Genomic DNA, 17,758 nt, shown 5'->3' with positions numbered 1-17,758 from the left:
GAATTCAAATAATTGAACCGATGTGTAAAAGCCAAGGCCAACAGGTGTGAAATGGAAAACTACATCAGTCTATTCCCTATAAAACAACGTTGTCTTCTCTCCGAAAGGTTGCTGGATCGAATCCCCGAGCTGACAATGTAAAAATCTATCGTTCTGCCCCTGAACAAGACACTTAACTCACTGTTCCCCGGGCGCCGAAGACGTGGATGTCGATGAAGACAGCCCTCCGCACCTCTCTGATTCAGAGGGGTTGGGTTAAATGCGGAAGACACATTTCAGTTGAAGGCATTCAGTTGTACAACTGACTAGGTATTCCCTTTCCCTACAACAAGCAGCAATTAACCACAACATAATTAGGCCCAGACGGTGTTTACATGAGACTGATGTCGATGGCCAAATTGGGGTGTGAATTGATTTTAAAGTAAGCCTATTGTGATTTAAATTAATCCGAATGCAATAACAAGAACCACCCCGGGAGAGTGAGCGCCCAACCCCTATTGTCAATTCCGAGTTGATGATCTGCCTAAAACCACAGCACCGAAAGTGCTTGACTCATAAATATCCTATTAAATTACTAGAGGGACTATGTGATCATAATCCCTCAAAGTTATAGAATAGGACTAAATGGCAGCCGTCTTGGTCAGGGAGAATTATCATTATAATGATCAACCCTAATTATATGGTTTGATTAAAGCAGTGACGACTCGGATACCACGGTTTCTGCCTCCCGCCCCGCGGACACAGTGAAGTTTGACTGTTTCGCTGTCAGCGCAGCGGTGAATGCCGGTTTGTTTGGCCACCAGCGAACAGTTGCGTTTCGGCTCTACGTGTACATGCAAGGTGTGAGAAATGCCATCAAGCGTAAACTACTCCTGGAACAATTAAACAGCCCACCCTTGGATTTGAAAGGAATTATATAGACTTCGAGTGATTTGCTTTGTTTTTTTTCTTGGTTTGGCTTGTTTTTTGTTGTTCCATCTTGTAGAGACTGAGAAATAACTGCCAACATGTCTAGGGATCATGACAATGTGAATAAGCTGACCGAAAGTACATACAAGGTAAGCAGGCTTTTTGTTAGGCTATGTTCTCATCATCATAGCTCCCCATTTCTCCACCTTTATAACAACATGGTTTCCGTATGGCCAATGTCCCATCGTCGCCTTTGGCAATAGCAGTAGGCTCCAATTGGCTTCAGTTTTAGGGCACAACCAGTTATTATTATAGGACATACATAAACCCATTCCAAAATATGGTCATAAACCTGCACAGTGCGTATGGTGAGAGCACGGGTACACTTGTGACTCGCCCGTGAGAGCGAAAAAGCGCAGTGAAGTAGGCCTAACATTTGCCTTTCCAAATAACTGAAGAAAAAAAACAATAATTTGTCAGTTGTCAATTTAAAATGTGGCCAATAATCCATATATTCTTGTTAGTTAATCAATTATAAGGCCATTTGGTGTACTTGCGTCAAGCAAACCCCACCAGTTCAGTACTCCGCATGTGAAGTCAGAAGTGTCAGAAACACTAATTCTACATTGACTATGACGTTCCACAGTTTCAGCTGAAGATAAACCTGTTTCTCTCTGTTTTAATTTTTCTTCCTCCTGTTTTCTCTCTATCTGGCATGGCGCAACTAGGCCTAATGCATACCTGGCATTTCATTGTTCTGTTGAGGGTGTGCCTGGGGATTTGAAACAGGGACTACAGTCCTGAACAGCATTTTATTGTGGGCCATTTGAATACGAGTGGGATTGGGTTTTGTTCAATCTGCCCTGTTGCTGCAAATACTTTGTGTATGACTTTGCTCCCACAAAGTTGTAAATTGTGAAAGATCGTGTTAATGATTAAAATGTTTTATTTCAGCTTGGAGTTATTTATAGAATTAACACAAACGTTTAAACACTTTATTTATGATGACAATGAGACAATCCTTTATTCGGATTTGTTTATTAGAAACGTCACATGGTTTACTAACTTATTATTGGTCTCTGTATCCACTCCACAACAAGAGATAAAAATGGTGTTTTTGAAACAAAAGATGTGAAGGATAGTTACTCACTGCCGGTATTATATTGTTCTTCCCCCTCTTGCAGAATGTGATGGAGCAGTTGAACCCAGGACTGAGGAACCTTGTCAATTTGGGGAAGAACTATGAGAAATCTGTAGCCGGTAAGAACATGTCAATGGAGGATGGTTGGAGTCGGGTTCCTCTCAAGGTGTCTTCCTTCAAGAGAGTTGGTCCTTGCCTGTTGCCACTGTGCTGCTGCTTGCTTTTTTGTGATCTTGTGCATTCATCTTCAGATAGCTAGGGGAGACAACCACATATCACAGTTAGTTCATTCATCTTCAGATAGCTAGGGGAGACAACCACATATCACAGTTAGTTCATTCATCTTCAGATAGCTAGGGGAGACAACCACATATCACAGTTAGTTCATTCATCTTCAGATAGCTAGGGGAGACAACCACATATCACAGTTAGTTCATTCATCTTCAGATAGCTAGGGGAGACAACCACATATCACAGTTAGTTCATTCATCTTCAGATAGCTAGGGGAGACAACCACATATCACAGTTAGTTCATTAATCTTCAGATAGCTAGGGGAGACAACCACATATCACAGTTAGTTCATTAATCTTCAGATAGCTAGGGGAGACAACCACTTATCACTCTTATTAGTGTATTCATCTTCAGATAGCTAGGGGAGACAACCACTTATCACAGTTAGTTCATTCATCTTCAGATAGCTAGGGGAGACAACCACATATCACAGTTAGTTCATTCATCTTCAGATAGCTAGGGGAGACAACCACATATCACAGTTAGTTCATTCATCTTCAGATAGCTAGGGGAGACAACCACATATCACAGTTAGTTCATTCATCTTCAGATAGCTAGGGGAGACAACCACATATCACAGTTAGTTCATTCATCTTCAGATAGCTAGGGGAGACAACCACATATCACAGTTAGTTCATTAATCTTCAGATAGCTAGGGGAGACAACCACATATCACAGTTAGTTCATTCATCTTCAGATAGCTAGGGGAGACAACCACATATCACAGTTAGTTCATTAATCTTCAGATAGCTAGGGGAGACAACCACTTATCACTCTTATTAGTGTATTCATCTTCAGATAGCTAGGGGAGACAACCACTTATCACAGTTAGTTCATTCATCTTCAGATAGCTAGGGGAGACAACCACATATCACAGTTAGTTCATTCATCTTCAGATAGCTAGGGGAGACAACCACATATCACAGTTAGTTCATTCATCTTCAGATAGCTAGGGGAGACAACCACATATCACAGTTAGTTCATTCATCTTCAGATAGCTAGGGGAGACAACCACATATCACAGTTAGTTCATTCATCTTCAGATAGCTAGGGGAGACAACCACATATCACAGTTATTAGTGCATTCATCTTCAGATAGCTAGGGGAGACAACCACTTATCACAGTTAGTTCATTCATCTTCAGATAGCTAGGGGAGACAACCACTTATCACAGTTATTAGTGCATTCATCTTCAGATAGCTAGGGGAGACAACCACATATCACAGTTAGTTCATTCATCTTCAGATAGCTAGGGGAGACAACCACATATCACAGTTATTAGTGTATTTATCTTCAGATAGCTAGGGGAGACAACCACATATCACAGTTAGTTCATTCATCTTCAGATAGCTAGGGGAGACAACCACATATCACAGTTATTAGTGTATTTATCTTCAGATAGCTAGGGGAGACAACCACATATCACAGTTAGTTCATTCATCTTCAGATAGCTAGGGGAGACAACCACTTATCACAGTTAGTTCATTCATCTTCAGATAGCTAGGGGAGACAACCACATATCACAGTTAGTTCATTCATCTTCAGATAGCTAGGGGAGACAACCACTTATCACAGTTATTAGTGCATTCATCTTCAGATAGCTAGGGGAGACAACCACTTATCACAGTTAGTTCATTCATCTTCAGATAGCTAGGGGAGACAACCACATATCACAGTTATTAGTGCATTCATCTTCAGATAGCTAGGGGAGACAACCACTTATCACAGTTATTAGTGCATTCATCTTCAGATAGCTAGGGGAGACAACCACATATCACAGTTAGTTCATTCATCTTCAGATAGCTAGGGGAGACAACCACATATCACAGTTATTAGTGCATTCATCTTCAGATAGCTAGGGGAGACAACCACATATCACAGTTAGTTCATTCATCTTCAGATAGCTAGGGGAGACAACCACATATCACAGTTAGTTCATTCATCTTCAGATAGCTAGGGGAGACAACCACATATCACAGTTAGTTCATTCATCTTCAGATAGCTAGGGGAGACAACCACATATCACAGTTAGTTCATTCATCTTCAGATAGCTAGGTGAGACAACCACATATCACAGTTAGTTCATTCATCTTCAGATAGCTAGGGGAGACAACCACTTATCACAGTTAGTTCATTCATCTTCAGATAGCTAGGGGAGACAACCACATATCACAGTTAGTTCATTCATCTTCAGATAGCTAGGGGAGACAACCACATATCACAGTTAGTTCATTCATCTTCAGATAGCTAGGGGAGACAACCACATATCACAGTTAGTTCATTCATCTTCAGATAGCTAGGGGAGACAACCACATATCACAGTTAGTTCATTCATCTTCAGATAGCTAGGGGAGACAACCACATATCACAGTTAGTTCATTCATCTTCAGATAGCTAGGGGAGACAACCACATATCACAGTTAGTTCATTCATCTTCAGATAGCTAGGGGAGACAACCACATATCACAGTTAGTTCATTCATCTTCAGATGGCTAGGGGAGACAACCACATATCACAGTTAGTTCATTCATCTTCAGATAGCTAGGGGAGACAACCACATATCACAGTTAGTTCATTCATCTTCAGATAGCTAGGGGAGACAACCACATATCACAGTTAGTTCATTCATCTTCAGATAGCTAGGGGAGACAACCACTTATCACAGTTATTAGTGCATTCATCTTCAGATAGCTAGGTAAGACAACCACATATCACAGTTAGTTCATTCATCTTCAGATAGCTAGGGGAGACAACCACTTATCACAGTTATTAGTGCATTCATCTTCAGATAGCTAGGGGAGACAACCACTAATCACAGTTAGTTCATTCATCTTCAGATAGCTAGGGGAGACAACCACATATCACAGTTAGTTCATTCATCTTCAGATAGCTAGGGGAGACAACCACATATCACAGTTAGTTCATTCATCTTCAGATAGCTAGGGGAGACAACCACTTATCACAGTTAGTTCATTCATCTTCAGATAGCTAGGGGAGACAACCACTAATCACAGTTATTAGTGCATTCATCTTCAGATAGCTAGGTAAGACAACCACATATCACAGTTAGTTCATTCATCTTCAGATAGCTAGGGGAGACAACCACATATCACAGTTATTAGTGCATTCATCTTCAGATAGCTAGGTAAGACAACCACATATCACATTTAGTTCATTCATCTTCAGATAGCTAGGGGAGACAACCACATATCACAGTTAGTTCATTCATCTTCAGATAGCTAGGGGAGACAACCACATATCACAGTTAGTTCATTCATCTTCAGATAGCTAGGGGAGACAACCACATATCACAGTTAGTTCATTCATCTTCAGATAGCTAGGGGAGACAACCACATATCACAGTTAGTTCATTCATCTTCAGATAGCTAGGGGAGACAACCACTAATCACAGTTAGTTCATTCATCTTCAGATAGCTAGGGGAGACAACCACATCACAGTCATAGTAAGTTATCAGAAAACTCAGCGCTAGTAGGAAAAGACAAGTGTGAGTGTTTGGGGATTTAGTCAAGGCAATCTGTGAAGAGGTTTCTGGTTACTGTCACTTTGTGACGAATGTTGTTATAAGCAAGGGTTATATGAACAAAATGTGATTTATTGTCCCAATTTTTGAACAAAAGTGAATTAATGTCTCATATGATACAGTAACAAGCTTACATTTACACTCTGGTTTTAAACACTTAGCCACGACTGGCGCAAGGGGCTGAATATGGTCTCATGTAGAGATTGAGGAGATCCATTCATATGATTGTGTTTGTTTGTCTCCTCACAGTGATGACTCTTGCTGGGAAGGCGTACTTTGACGCTGTGTCAAAGATAGGAGAGACTGCTTCCGTGTCCCCTGTCTCCAGAGAATTAGGTTAGTACACACACACATACAGTTGAAGTCGGAAGTTTACATACACCTTAGCCAAATACATTTAAACTATGTTTTTCACAATTCCTGTCATATAATTATCGTAAATATTCCCTGTTTTAGGTCAGTTAGGATCACCACTTTATTTTAAGAATGTGAAATGTCAGAATAATAGTAGAGAGAATTATTTATTTCAGCTTTTATTTCTTTCATCACATTCCCAGTGGGTCAGAAGTTTACATACACTCAGTTAGTATTTGGCAGCATTGCCTTTAAATTGTTTAACTTGTGTCAAATGTTTCGGGTAGCCTTCCACAAGCTTCCCACAATAAATTGTGTGAATTTTGGCCCATTCCTCCTGACAGAGCTGGTGTAACTGAGTCAGGTTTGTAGGCCTCCTTGCTAGCATACGTTTTTTCAGTTCTGCCCACACATTTTCTATAGGATTGAGGTCAGGGCTTTGTGATGGCCACTCCGATACCTTGACTTGGTTGTCCTTAAGCCATTTTGCCACAACTTTGTAAGTATGCTTGGGGTCATTGTCCATTTGGAAGACCCATTTGCAACCAAGCTTTAATTTCCTGACTGATGTCTTGAGATGTTGCTTCAATATATTCACATAATTTTTCTTCTTCATGATGCCATCTATTTTGTGAAGTGCACCAGTCTCTCCTGCAGCAAAGCACCCCCACAACATGATGCTGCCACCGCTGTGCTTCATGGTTGGGGTGGTGTTCTTTGGCTTGCAAGCGTCCACCTTTTTCCTCCAAACATAACGATGGTCTTTATATATTTTTGTTTCATCAGACCAGAGGACATTTCTCCAAAAAGTATGATCTTTGTCCCCATGTGCAGTTGCAAACCGTAGTCTGACCTTTTTATGGCGGTTTTGGAGCAGTGGCTTCTTCCATGTGAGCAGCCTTTCAGCGTATGTCGATATAGGATTCCTTTTACTGTGGATATAGATACTTTTGTACCTTTTTCCTCCAGCATCTTCACAAGGTCCTTTGCTGTTGTTCTGGGATTGATTTTCACTTTTCGCACCAAAGTACGTTCATCTCTAGGAGCCAGAACGTGTCTCCTTCCAGAGCGGTATGATGGCTGTGTGGTCCCATGGTGTTTATACTTGCGTACTGTTGTTTGTACAGATGAACTTGGTACCTTCAGGCGATTGGAAATTGCTCCCAAGGATGAACCAGACTTGTGGAGGTCAAAAATATTTTTTTTAGGTCTTGGCTGATTTCTATTGATTTTCCCATGATGTCAAGCAAAGAGGCACAGAGTTTGAAGGTAGGCCTTGAAATACATCCACAGGTACACCTCCTATTGACTCAAATTATGTCAATTAGCCTATCAGAAGCTTCTAAAGCCATGACATAATTTTCTGGAATTATCTAAGCTGTTTAAAGGCACAGTCAACTTAGTGTATGTAAACTTCTGACCCACTGGAATTGTGATACATTGAATTGCAAGTGAAATAATCTGTCTGTAAACAATTGTAGGAAAAATTACTTGTGTCATGCACAAAGTAGATGTCCTAACTGGCTTGCCAAAACTATAGTTTGTTAACAAGAAATTTGTGGAGTGGTTGAAAAGCGAGTTTTAATGACTCCAACCTAAGTGTATGTAAACTTCCAACTTCAACTGTACATGCATACATACATACATACATGCATGCATACATACATACATACATGCATACATGCATACATACATACATACATACATACATACATACATACATACATACATACATACATACATACATACATACATACATACATACATACATACATACATACATACATACATACATACATACATACATACATACATACATACATACACTGTAATGAATCTGTCATTAGTCCTAGACACAGGTTGTTATTCCCTCTCTTGGTGCTGACTCACCACCCATTATGTTAAAGTGCTGCTGGAGACATTGAGGTGACCCATTTTCCCAGATTTTTATGATCCATTAAGTAGCTGATGGACTGCTGGGTGGATAAGGCCAACAAATGGTTTCATCTGTGTTCATGTCACATATACATTATCCTTATAGTGGCTGTTATCCACAGAAAATGGTCAAATATAAGGTATTTTTCATGATAATGATGTTTATTTTGTAGTGTTATAGAACTTTGATAGCCTAGTAGCAGATCAGTTTGTGTTTCTAGCCAACTGAATCTAACATTACAAAATGGAACACCAAATGCGTCCGGAACATTGGTTTAGAATGGGGAATGTCCATTTGAGGAATTCTAATTAAGTCTGGAGCTGTTCCTATTCTATTTCTATGGTTCCTCCTCTGCTGCTCAGACTGGCCTCAGTCAGCGAGACTGGCAATAGTCAGCGAGACTGGCAATAGTCAGCGAGACTGGCCTCAGTCAGCGAGACTGGCAATAGTCAGCGAGACTGGCAATAGTCAGCGAGACTGGCCTCAGTCAGCGAGACTGGCCTCAGTCAGCGAGACTGGCCTCAGTCAGCGAGACTGGCCTCAGTCAGCGAGACTGGCAATAGTCAGCGAGACGGTGTGAATTCTCTCACGCGTTACAGAGCAGGGCAGCAAACACATTGAACAAACAGACTGACATGGGAGGACACTATTCCCACCATCACATCTATCTTTCCCTCCATCTGCTACCCTTCTCTCCTCTTCCCCTCTCAGGGGCCAGAGTAAAGCTTTCATTGTTGTCAAGATATAGACGCTGAAATTGCTGGAGTTGTGGAGTTTGATGAATAACATTTTGAGTGTGACCCCTTGTTCGATTTTCTTTATTGTTGTTTGGAACATGTTCATGCTCCAAGATGTAAAACAAGACAGTGTGCCCTCAGTAGACCAAACCTCATGTCTCAATGTGCCCTCAGTAGATCAAACCTCACGTCTCTGTGTGCCCTCAGTAGATCAAACCTCATGTCTCTGTGTGACCTCAGTAGATCAAACCTCATGTCTCAGTGTGCCCTCAGTAGACCAAACCTCACGTCTCTGTGTGACCTCAGTAGATCAAACCTCACGTCTCTGTGTGACCTCAGTAGACCAAACCTCATGTCTGTGTGACCTCAGTAGATCAAACCTCACGTCTCTGTGTGACCTCAGTAGACCAAACCTCATGTCTGTGTGCCCTCAGTAGATCAAACCTCACGTCTCTGTGTGACCTCAGTAGACCAAACCTCATGTCTGTGTGACCTCAGTAGATCAAACCTCACGTCTCTGTGTGACCTCAGTAGACCAAACCTCATGTCTGTGTGCCCTCAGTAGACCAAACCTCATGTCTCTGTGTGACCTCAGTAGACCAAACCTCATGTCTCTGTGTGACCTCAGTAGATCAAACCTCATGTCTCAGTGTGACCTCAGTAGATCAAACCTCATGTCTCTGTGTGACCTCAGTAGATCAAACCTCACGTCTCTGTGTGACCTCAGTAGATCAAACCTCATGTCTCAGTGTGACCTCAGTAGACCAAACCAGTCTCAGTGTAACTGCAAAGTTACCTCTTTCTCTGAATTTACATCACAATGAATCTCATATTGATCAAACTATTAACAAATTGCTATGAGTAACTTTCCCCCTTTTAGATGCCTTGTAAGGGTTGTAGGTGATGGGGTTGATTTTCATTAAGTAGCTAAATGGAGTAGTGTAATAGAGCAGCGTCTGCGTCAGTCAGTGAGTTTGGCACGTGGCATATACGTAGAATGATACGTGTAGGATCCTGGGTTTTTCTCGACCACATGACCAGACCAGGAGAAACTCTTACCCTACTTATAGGCCACACCTAGAGTTCAGAGTTTTCTCTTGTTTAGCAATGTAGTCAGTAAATACTTAAGGCCCTAATAATAATAGATAACCAATAAGGGACAATATCAAGCCAACATTTTAGCTCCATTCTGCCTGACGACAGGCCTATTTGACCTCCTGGTTGGGGCTGTGACATTGAGAAAGGTAAATGGTGGTGTTAACAGAACAATCAGCTTATCACTTAATGCGACTTGGCATTATTTGATAAGGAAGTCATTGACTGCTACCCGCTAAGAGACATTCCTGAGTGTTTTCACTTCAAAGAAAACTGCTGGGCTTTCAGATGTTTTAGATGTGTGAAATCGGAAGGAAATAACTTTAAACAAAATCTGACATCTATTTATGTAGTCCTATTAACTGTTGTGACATGCCAACCTCCATTTCAATAGGAGAAATTCATACAATTGAAAAGTACAGTCCATGACTCAATTCCAGCTCAAATGAATTAGTGGCTCTGTTGACTCCATTTTGGCTCAAGGGAATTGAGCAGTAGAATGACCTGGCTCTGCAAACAACAGGGGCAGAACGAAACTGTGAAGGAGCCCAGACTGCCAGCCTCGTTCCTGGTATTCAGTGTCATGGAAAGACCTGATTGTTGTGAGAAACATACTGTCCATCTCTCATCACAAGGGAGCACATACAGTGCCTTTTCCATATTTTGTTGCATTACAGCCTGATTTTAAAATGGATTAAATTGTGATTTTATGTCGCTGGCCTACACACAATGCCGCATCATGTCAAAGTCGAATTGTTTTTATAAATGTTTACAAATTAATTAAAAATGAAAAGCTGAAATGTCACGTAATAAATTGCATAGACTCACTCTGTGTGCAATAATGGTGTTTAACATGATTTTTGAATGACTACTTCATCTCTGTACCCCACACATAAAAGTATCTGTAATGTCCCTCAGTAGTGAATTTCAAACACAGATTCAACCACAAAGACCAGGGAGGTTGTCCAATGCCTTACAAAGAAGGGAAGAGGAAGGACACGACTAGAAAACAAAGAAATTATAACTATTGTAAAATAGATTGTGACTGTAAAATGTGTAGAGTATGTTTCAGCTGGAAGTAGAAGCCTAAGTGTTATTGTTCATTATGTTGCTCCAATTAGGGGAGGAGTGGTACGGTTAGTGGAAAATAATAAAGGAAAATATATTTTAAAAAGATAAGTATAGTACCAGTCAAAAGTTTGGACACACCTACTCATTACAGGGTTTTTCTTTATTTTTACTATTTTCTACATTGTAGAATAATAATGAAGACATCAAAACTATGAAATTCCTCATATGGAATCATGTAGTAACCAAAAAAGTGTTAAACAAATTAAAATATATTTTATATTTGAGATTCACCCTTTGCCTTGATGACAGCTTTGCACACTCATCATACACACTCAGTATATATACTGTATATTTACCCAAAAATATATGGGAGATTGGAAATGATGCAGACAATTACAGTGATGGAAGCTACAATCTATCTGCAATATTAAAGCTGATCAACCCCCTAAAACATAAAAAATAAATACTAAACAAAATACAAAAAAGGGCACCTATTTGTAGATGGGTACAAAAAAAAGCAAACATTGACTATCCCTTTGAGCATGGTGAAGTTTTTATTTTATTTTTTATTTCACCTTTATTTATTAGTTATTAATTACACTTTGGATGGAGTATCAATACACCCAGTCACTGCAAAGATACAGGCATCCTTCCTAACTCAGTTGCTGAGAGGACAGAAACCGCTCAAGGATTTCACCCTGAGGCCAATGTTGACTTTAAAACAATTACAGAGTTTAATGGCTGTGATAGGAGAAAACATTATAGTTACTCCACAATACTAACCTAATTGACACAGTGAAAATAAGAAAGCCTGTACAGAATACAAATATTTCAAAGCAGGCCTCCTGTTTGCAACAAGGCACTAAAGTAATACTGCAAAAAAAATATCAAAGCAATTAACAATTCATCCTGAATACAAAAATGTATGTTTGGGGCAAATCCAACACAACACATTACTGAGTACCATGCTCCATATTTTCAAGCATATTGGTGGCTACATCATGTTACGGGTATGCTTGTAATTGCTAAGGACTGGGGAGTTTTTCAGGATAAGAAAATAAATGGAATGGAGCTAAGCACAGGCAAAACCCTAGAGGAAACCTGGTTCAGTCTGTTTTCCTCCAGATACTGGGAGATGAATTCACCTTTCAGCAGGACAATAACCTAAAACAGAAGGTCAAATCTACACTGGAGTTGCTTACCAAGAAGATAGTGAATGTGGCCGAGTATACGGTTTTGAGTTAAATCTACTTGAAAATCTATGGCAAGACCTGAAAATGGTTGTTTAGTAATGATCAACAACCAATGTGACAGAGCTTGAAAATAATAATGGGCAAATGTCACACAATCCAGGTGTGGAGAGCTCTTAGAGACATTTTTTTTTAATTTTAGTCATTTTTTTACATTTTAGTCATTTAGCAGACACTCTTATCCAGAGCAACTTACACTCATGAATACACTTCATACATTCTCATTTTTTTCTGTACTGGTCCCCCGTGGGAATCGAACCCACAACCCTGGCATTGCAAACACCATACTCTACCAACTGAGCCACACGGGACCATGAGACACTTACCTAGAAAGACTCACATCTGTAATCGCTGCCAAAGGTGCTTCTTCAAAGTATTGACTCGGGTGTGAATACTTATGTAAATGAGATATTTCTGTATTTAATTTCCAATACATTTGTAAACATTTCTCAAAACATATTTTCATTATGTCGTTATGGGGTATTGTGTGTACATGGGTGCGAAACATTTTTATTTAATACATTTTAAATTCAGGCTGCAACAACACAATGTGGAATAAGTCAAGGGGTATTAATACTTTCTGAAGGCACTGTACTTTACATGCAATACTACTTTAGGGATAGCTATCATAAAGTATCTCTAACTGGTTCATAGTATGTGTAGGAACATTCATTTTTCCAGGGAAAACTAGTCTAGGCCCTAAGTATGTATTTATCATTCTGGTGAGGGAAATTATGAATTAGCATGATCAGAATGATCTCATATTAGTCCCCCATCAGTGTTGTGCTTGTAGAATGTCAAATTGTGTGTTTACTATTCATAGTGCTAGCTGGCTTCTAATAATCGATTTCCTCTATTGGGAATAACAACATTTACACTGGTCTCTATGGGATCGCATTACTGTACCATGGCAACATCACAAGAAATAGGCAAGTTATCAAGGCCGGAAACGTGCTGAAGAAAGAATGGTGTGCTCCCCGCCCTTCCACCTTTTCTTCACAAGCTGTTTGTCAAAACCTCCAGCAAAGTAGTTAAAACAATATTGAACCCGAGCTGTCACTCTGAGAAAAAAGGTAATTACGTCCAAAAATGTAGACTATTTCTAATTTGAGTGAGGACAGGAGGAACTCAGTAGGAGGTGCATTGGCTTTTTCATTCTGATAGTGAGTCTAGTAAGTTGGTGACAGCTTTTTGGTTCGGAACGGAACAGATTTTACTGAAGGTGACGTAGTGTTTTTTGAGGCTATGTTGAATTTCTAACCTGAGAGTTGGTGGTGTTTGATAGGAATGCTTAGGTTTCATCACACTGTTCTGCCGTCCATCCATCAGTTGTGTGGGAGACAATTCATCAACCCTCCTAGGACATGGCGTCAGCGTGAGTGTCAGGGATCCCAAACATTTTCCCCAAAGTGGGCAAAAATATGACCCTGCTTCTCTCTCTCTCCATCTCACACGAACTCTCTAGGAATGTGTTGTTCTCAGGATGGACACTGGTCCTGTTTGAATACTTAGAAAATGCATCCTTCTCTTTCTACTTCCCTTGGAGGGATCACCTGTGGTGGAAAAAGTACCCCATTTTCATACCTGAGTAAAAGTAAATTTACATTAATAGAAAATGACTCAAGTCAAAGTGAAAGTCATCCAGTAAAATACTACTTGAGAAAGTCTAAAACTATTTGGTTTTAAATATACTTAAGTATCAAAAGTAAAAAATAATGTAATATTTCTTATATTAAGCACATCAGATGGCATGATTTTCTTGTTTTTAAAATTTACAGATAGCCAGGGGCACACTCCAACACTCAGACATAATTTACAAACTAAGCATGTGTGTTTAGTGAGTCCGCCAGATCTGATGCAGTAGGGATGGCCAGGGATTTTCTCTTGATAAGTGCGTGAATTGGACCAGTTCCCTGTCCTGATAAGTACTTTTGGGTGTCAAGGAAAATGTATGGAGTAAAAAGTGCCTTATTTTCTTTAGGAATGTATTGAATTTCAAAGTAAAAGTTGTCAAAAATATAAATAGTAAAGTATAGTACTTGTATTTTTACTTAAGTACTTTACACCACTGGTGATCACTGATGTGACATGAATTAACATATTTTTTCACAGTGTTTTTTTCTGGTGTTAATTTCGGGCATTTAAATGCTAGGCTATTTGTTTGTCAACTTGTCTATAATAAGATACATGCAGCTTCTCTTCTGTCATAACATCTTGCCTGCCTAAAGTGGTGCTCACTAGATCAATGTAATAAAACGATAGAATGAATGCATCAATAATCTGTCATCAGTAAAGTTTTCTCTTTCATTCTGCTTTCTTGTGGAGTGAGGACGTTTAGGGGCCGGGGAGAAAATGCAAGATCCTTCCCGTGGAAAATGTCCAAATTACATCAGTTTGACCAGTTTTAAGGAAACGAAAAGCTGTGAAATGATGTTTCTGATTAGATTTCAGTTTGTCTTGGATGCATTTATGTGGTCGAAATACTGTCAGCTTCTATGTTTCAGTGTCAATCACTGAAAAGGATTGCGATCCCTAACCGCGCATTCACATTCTCTGAAGACATGCTGAATTAAATAATAATTTCTCCACTCCTGTTACTGAGACAAAATGTACATTTTCTGTACAATATTACTGCATGAAATACTTAATTCTGCAGGAGTTAATATTATATACGGCTACATGTTTGTGGTTATAAGCCTACAGTTACTGTCTAGATTTCAGTTATTTACATTAACTTTAAAAGTGAGCAAACCAGGGGGTGTGGCCACACCTGCCGCACCCTTCTGCCGTCCTTGGAATCAATGTTTTCACCAATCTATCCAAAAAGTTTAAATCTATAAGAGGGATTTCACACTTCATAAAGACAAGTGAGCAAGTGAACACTTCCTAGGGAGTATGGTAGGGAGTCAAGAGACAGTCAGGGCCATTGGCTGCTCATTCACCCATGATGCCTCAGGCTTTCCGATCTATCACGCTCCTTTCACTCACCAAACAATCCCATGACCTCCCTAACCCCACACACCCTTCCTTGCCCCACACACTTGCTTTCTGCAGACATTAGTTTTACCATGCCATTAACCTAATCTTCAAAGGACATACCCCAAACAATTTAATACAATTCATTATTGCATTCTGTCTCTGTTGTTCATGTAGTTAAGCCTGTACTGCACTGTACAACACATAGACATCTGATATAGAACATATTATGTGATACATCCTTCTGGGAAACTCCTCCCCCACCCACCTCGTGGCACATCGCTTAGCAAGTGTCGAATTTTGAAATTCTGTATTTCGTAGTTTCTTTCTATGTCATTGTCAGTTCGTTTTATCAGCATTTTTATCCAGTTTCTAAAGTCAGAGTCTCTAAACTCATGCCCTCCATGGGTGGGTTGTCTGAAGGATTGTCAAGAGGACATTACTGTCCATGCCTAACTTATTCTATTATGTCTACTGTGTGTGTGTGTGTGTGTGTGTGTGTGTGTGTGTGTGTGTGTGTGTGTGTGTGTGTGTGTGTGTGTGTGTGTGTGTGTGTGTGTGTGCGTTATCCATTTTCTGTGGATAACAGCCACTATAAGGATAATGTATATGTGACATGAACACAGATGAAACCATTTGTTGGCCTTTTCCACCCAGCAGTCCATCATGGAGGATGGTGACAAGCATAAGAAGCTACTTAATGGATCATAAAAATCTGGGAAAATGGGTCACCTTAATGTCTCCAGCAGCACTTTAACATAATGGGTGGTGAGTCAGCACCAAGAGAGGGAATAACAACCTGTGTCTAGGACTAATGACAGATTCATTACTGTGTGTGCGTGTGCGTGCGTGCGAGCGCGTGCGTGAGCGTGTAAAATGTAATTAAATTATATTCGTCACATGCTTCTTAAACAACAGGTGTCGACGAACAGTGAAATGCTTACTTACGGGTCCTTCCCAACAATGCAGAGAAAAAGAAAATAGAGAAATAATAGAAAACACTTAGGTTGGAGTCATTAAAACTCGTTTTTCAACCACTCCACAAATGTCTTGTTAACAAACTATAGTTTTGGCAAGTCAGTTAGGACATCTACTTTGTGCATGACACAAGTAATTTTTCCTACAATTGTTTACAGACAGATTATTTCACTTGCAATTCAATGTATCACAATTCCAGTGGGTCAGAAGTTTACATACACTAAGTTGACTGTGCCTTTAAACAGCTTGGAAAATTCCAGAAAATGATGTCATGGCTTTAGAAGCTTCTGATAGGCTAACTGACATCATTTGAGTCAATAGGGGGTGTACCTGTGGATGTATTTCAAGGCCTACCTTCAAACATTTGGTCGCAAATGGGTCTTCCAAATGGACAATGACCCCAAGCATACTTACAAAGCTGTGGCAAAATGGCTTAAGGACAACAAAGTCAAGGTTTTGGAGTGGCAATCAAAAAGCCCTGACCTCAATCCTATAGAAAATGTGTGGGCAGAACTGAGAAAGCGTGTGCGAGCAAGGAGGCCTACAAACCTGACTCAGTTACACCAGCTCTGTCAGGAGGAATGGGCCAAAATTCACCCAACTTATTGTGGGAAGCTTGTGGAAGGCTACCTGAAACGTTTGACCCAAGTTAATCAATTTAAAGGCAATGCTACCAAATATTAATTGAGTGTATGTAAACCTCTGACCCACTGGGAATGTGATGAAAGAAATAAAATCTGAAATAAATAATTCTATCAACTATTATTCTGACATTTCACATTCTTAAAATAAAGTGGTGATCCTAACTGACCTAAGACAGGGAATTTGTGCTAGGATATAAACTTCCGTCTTCAACTGTAGCCTCGCAACTGTTATTGTTCTCTGTCTTTTTACTGTTGATTTTTATTTCCTTATCTATTGTTCACCTAATACCTCTTTTTTACTTAAAAATTGCACTGTTGGTTAGGGCTTGTAAGTAAGCATTTCACTGTAAGGTCTACACCTGTTGTATTCGGCGCACGTGACAAATAAACTTTGATTTGATTTGTAATCCATGATAGTTTGCAAGCCCTGCCACATCCGACAAACCGGTATAATAGGATTCGATCTTAGTCCTGTAATGATGCTTTTCCTGTTTGATGGTTCGTAGGAGGCCGTATCAAGATATCTAAAAAGTGTCTGGGTTAGCGGCAGCTCTAGCCTTTAGCTCAGTGCGGATTATGGCTTCGTGTTGGGATATGTACGTACAGTCCCTGTGGGAACGACATCGTCTATGCACTTATTAATGAAGCCGGTGACTGACTCCTCAATGATATAGGATCAATCCCAGAACATCTGTGCTAGCGAAACAGTCCTGTAGCTTAACATCCGCTACATCGGACCACTTCTGCGTAGAGCGCGTCACTGGTCATTTCTGTTTGAGTTTGTGCTTGTAAGCAGGAATCAGGAGCATAGAATTATGATCAGATTTTCCAAA

At 40.0% G+C, this 17,758-nt stretch overlaps 1 protein-coding gene across 2 annotated transcripts in view; it reads left to right on the top strand.

The window, feature by feature from the left end:
* Positions 1 to 395: 395 nt before the first annotated feature.
* LOC115152928 (brain-specific angiogenesis inhibitor 1-associated protein 2-like protein 1) overlaps positions 396 to 17,758 on the top strand; it is a 66,653-nt gene continuing 49,290 nt past the window's right edge. Inside the window, exons 1-3 of one of the 2 annotated variants that reach the window (XM_029697862.1) lie at positions 396 to 1,058; positions 2,094 to 2,169; positions 6,134 to 6,220. In XM_029697862.1, the coding sequence (XP_029553722.1) occupies positions 1,008 to 1,058; positions 2,094 to 2,169; positions 6,134 to 6,220 (214 nt within the window). In that variant the 5' untranslated portion in view covers positions 396 to 1,007. The remainder of the gene's footprint in view (positions 1,059 to 2,093; positions 2,170 to 6,133; positions 6,221 to 17,758) is intronic. The other variant, XM_029697861.1, reaches the window with a different exon arrangement.

This window comes from Salmo trutta, chromosome 18 (genome assembly GCF_901001165.1).
Source record: "Salmo trutta chromosome 18, fSalTru1.1, whole genome shotgun sequence".
NCBI classification, from domain to species: Eukaryota; Metazoa; Chordata; class Actinopteri; order Salmoniformes; family Salmonidae; genus Salmo; species Salmo trutta.
This window is presented reverse-complemented; position numbering and strand designations above follow the sequence as displayed.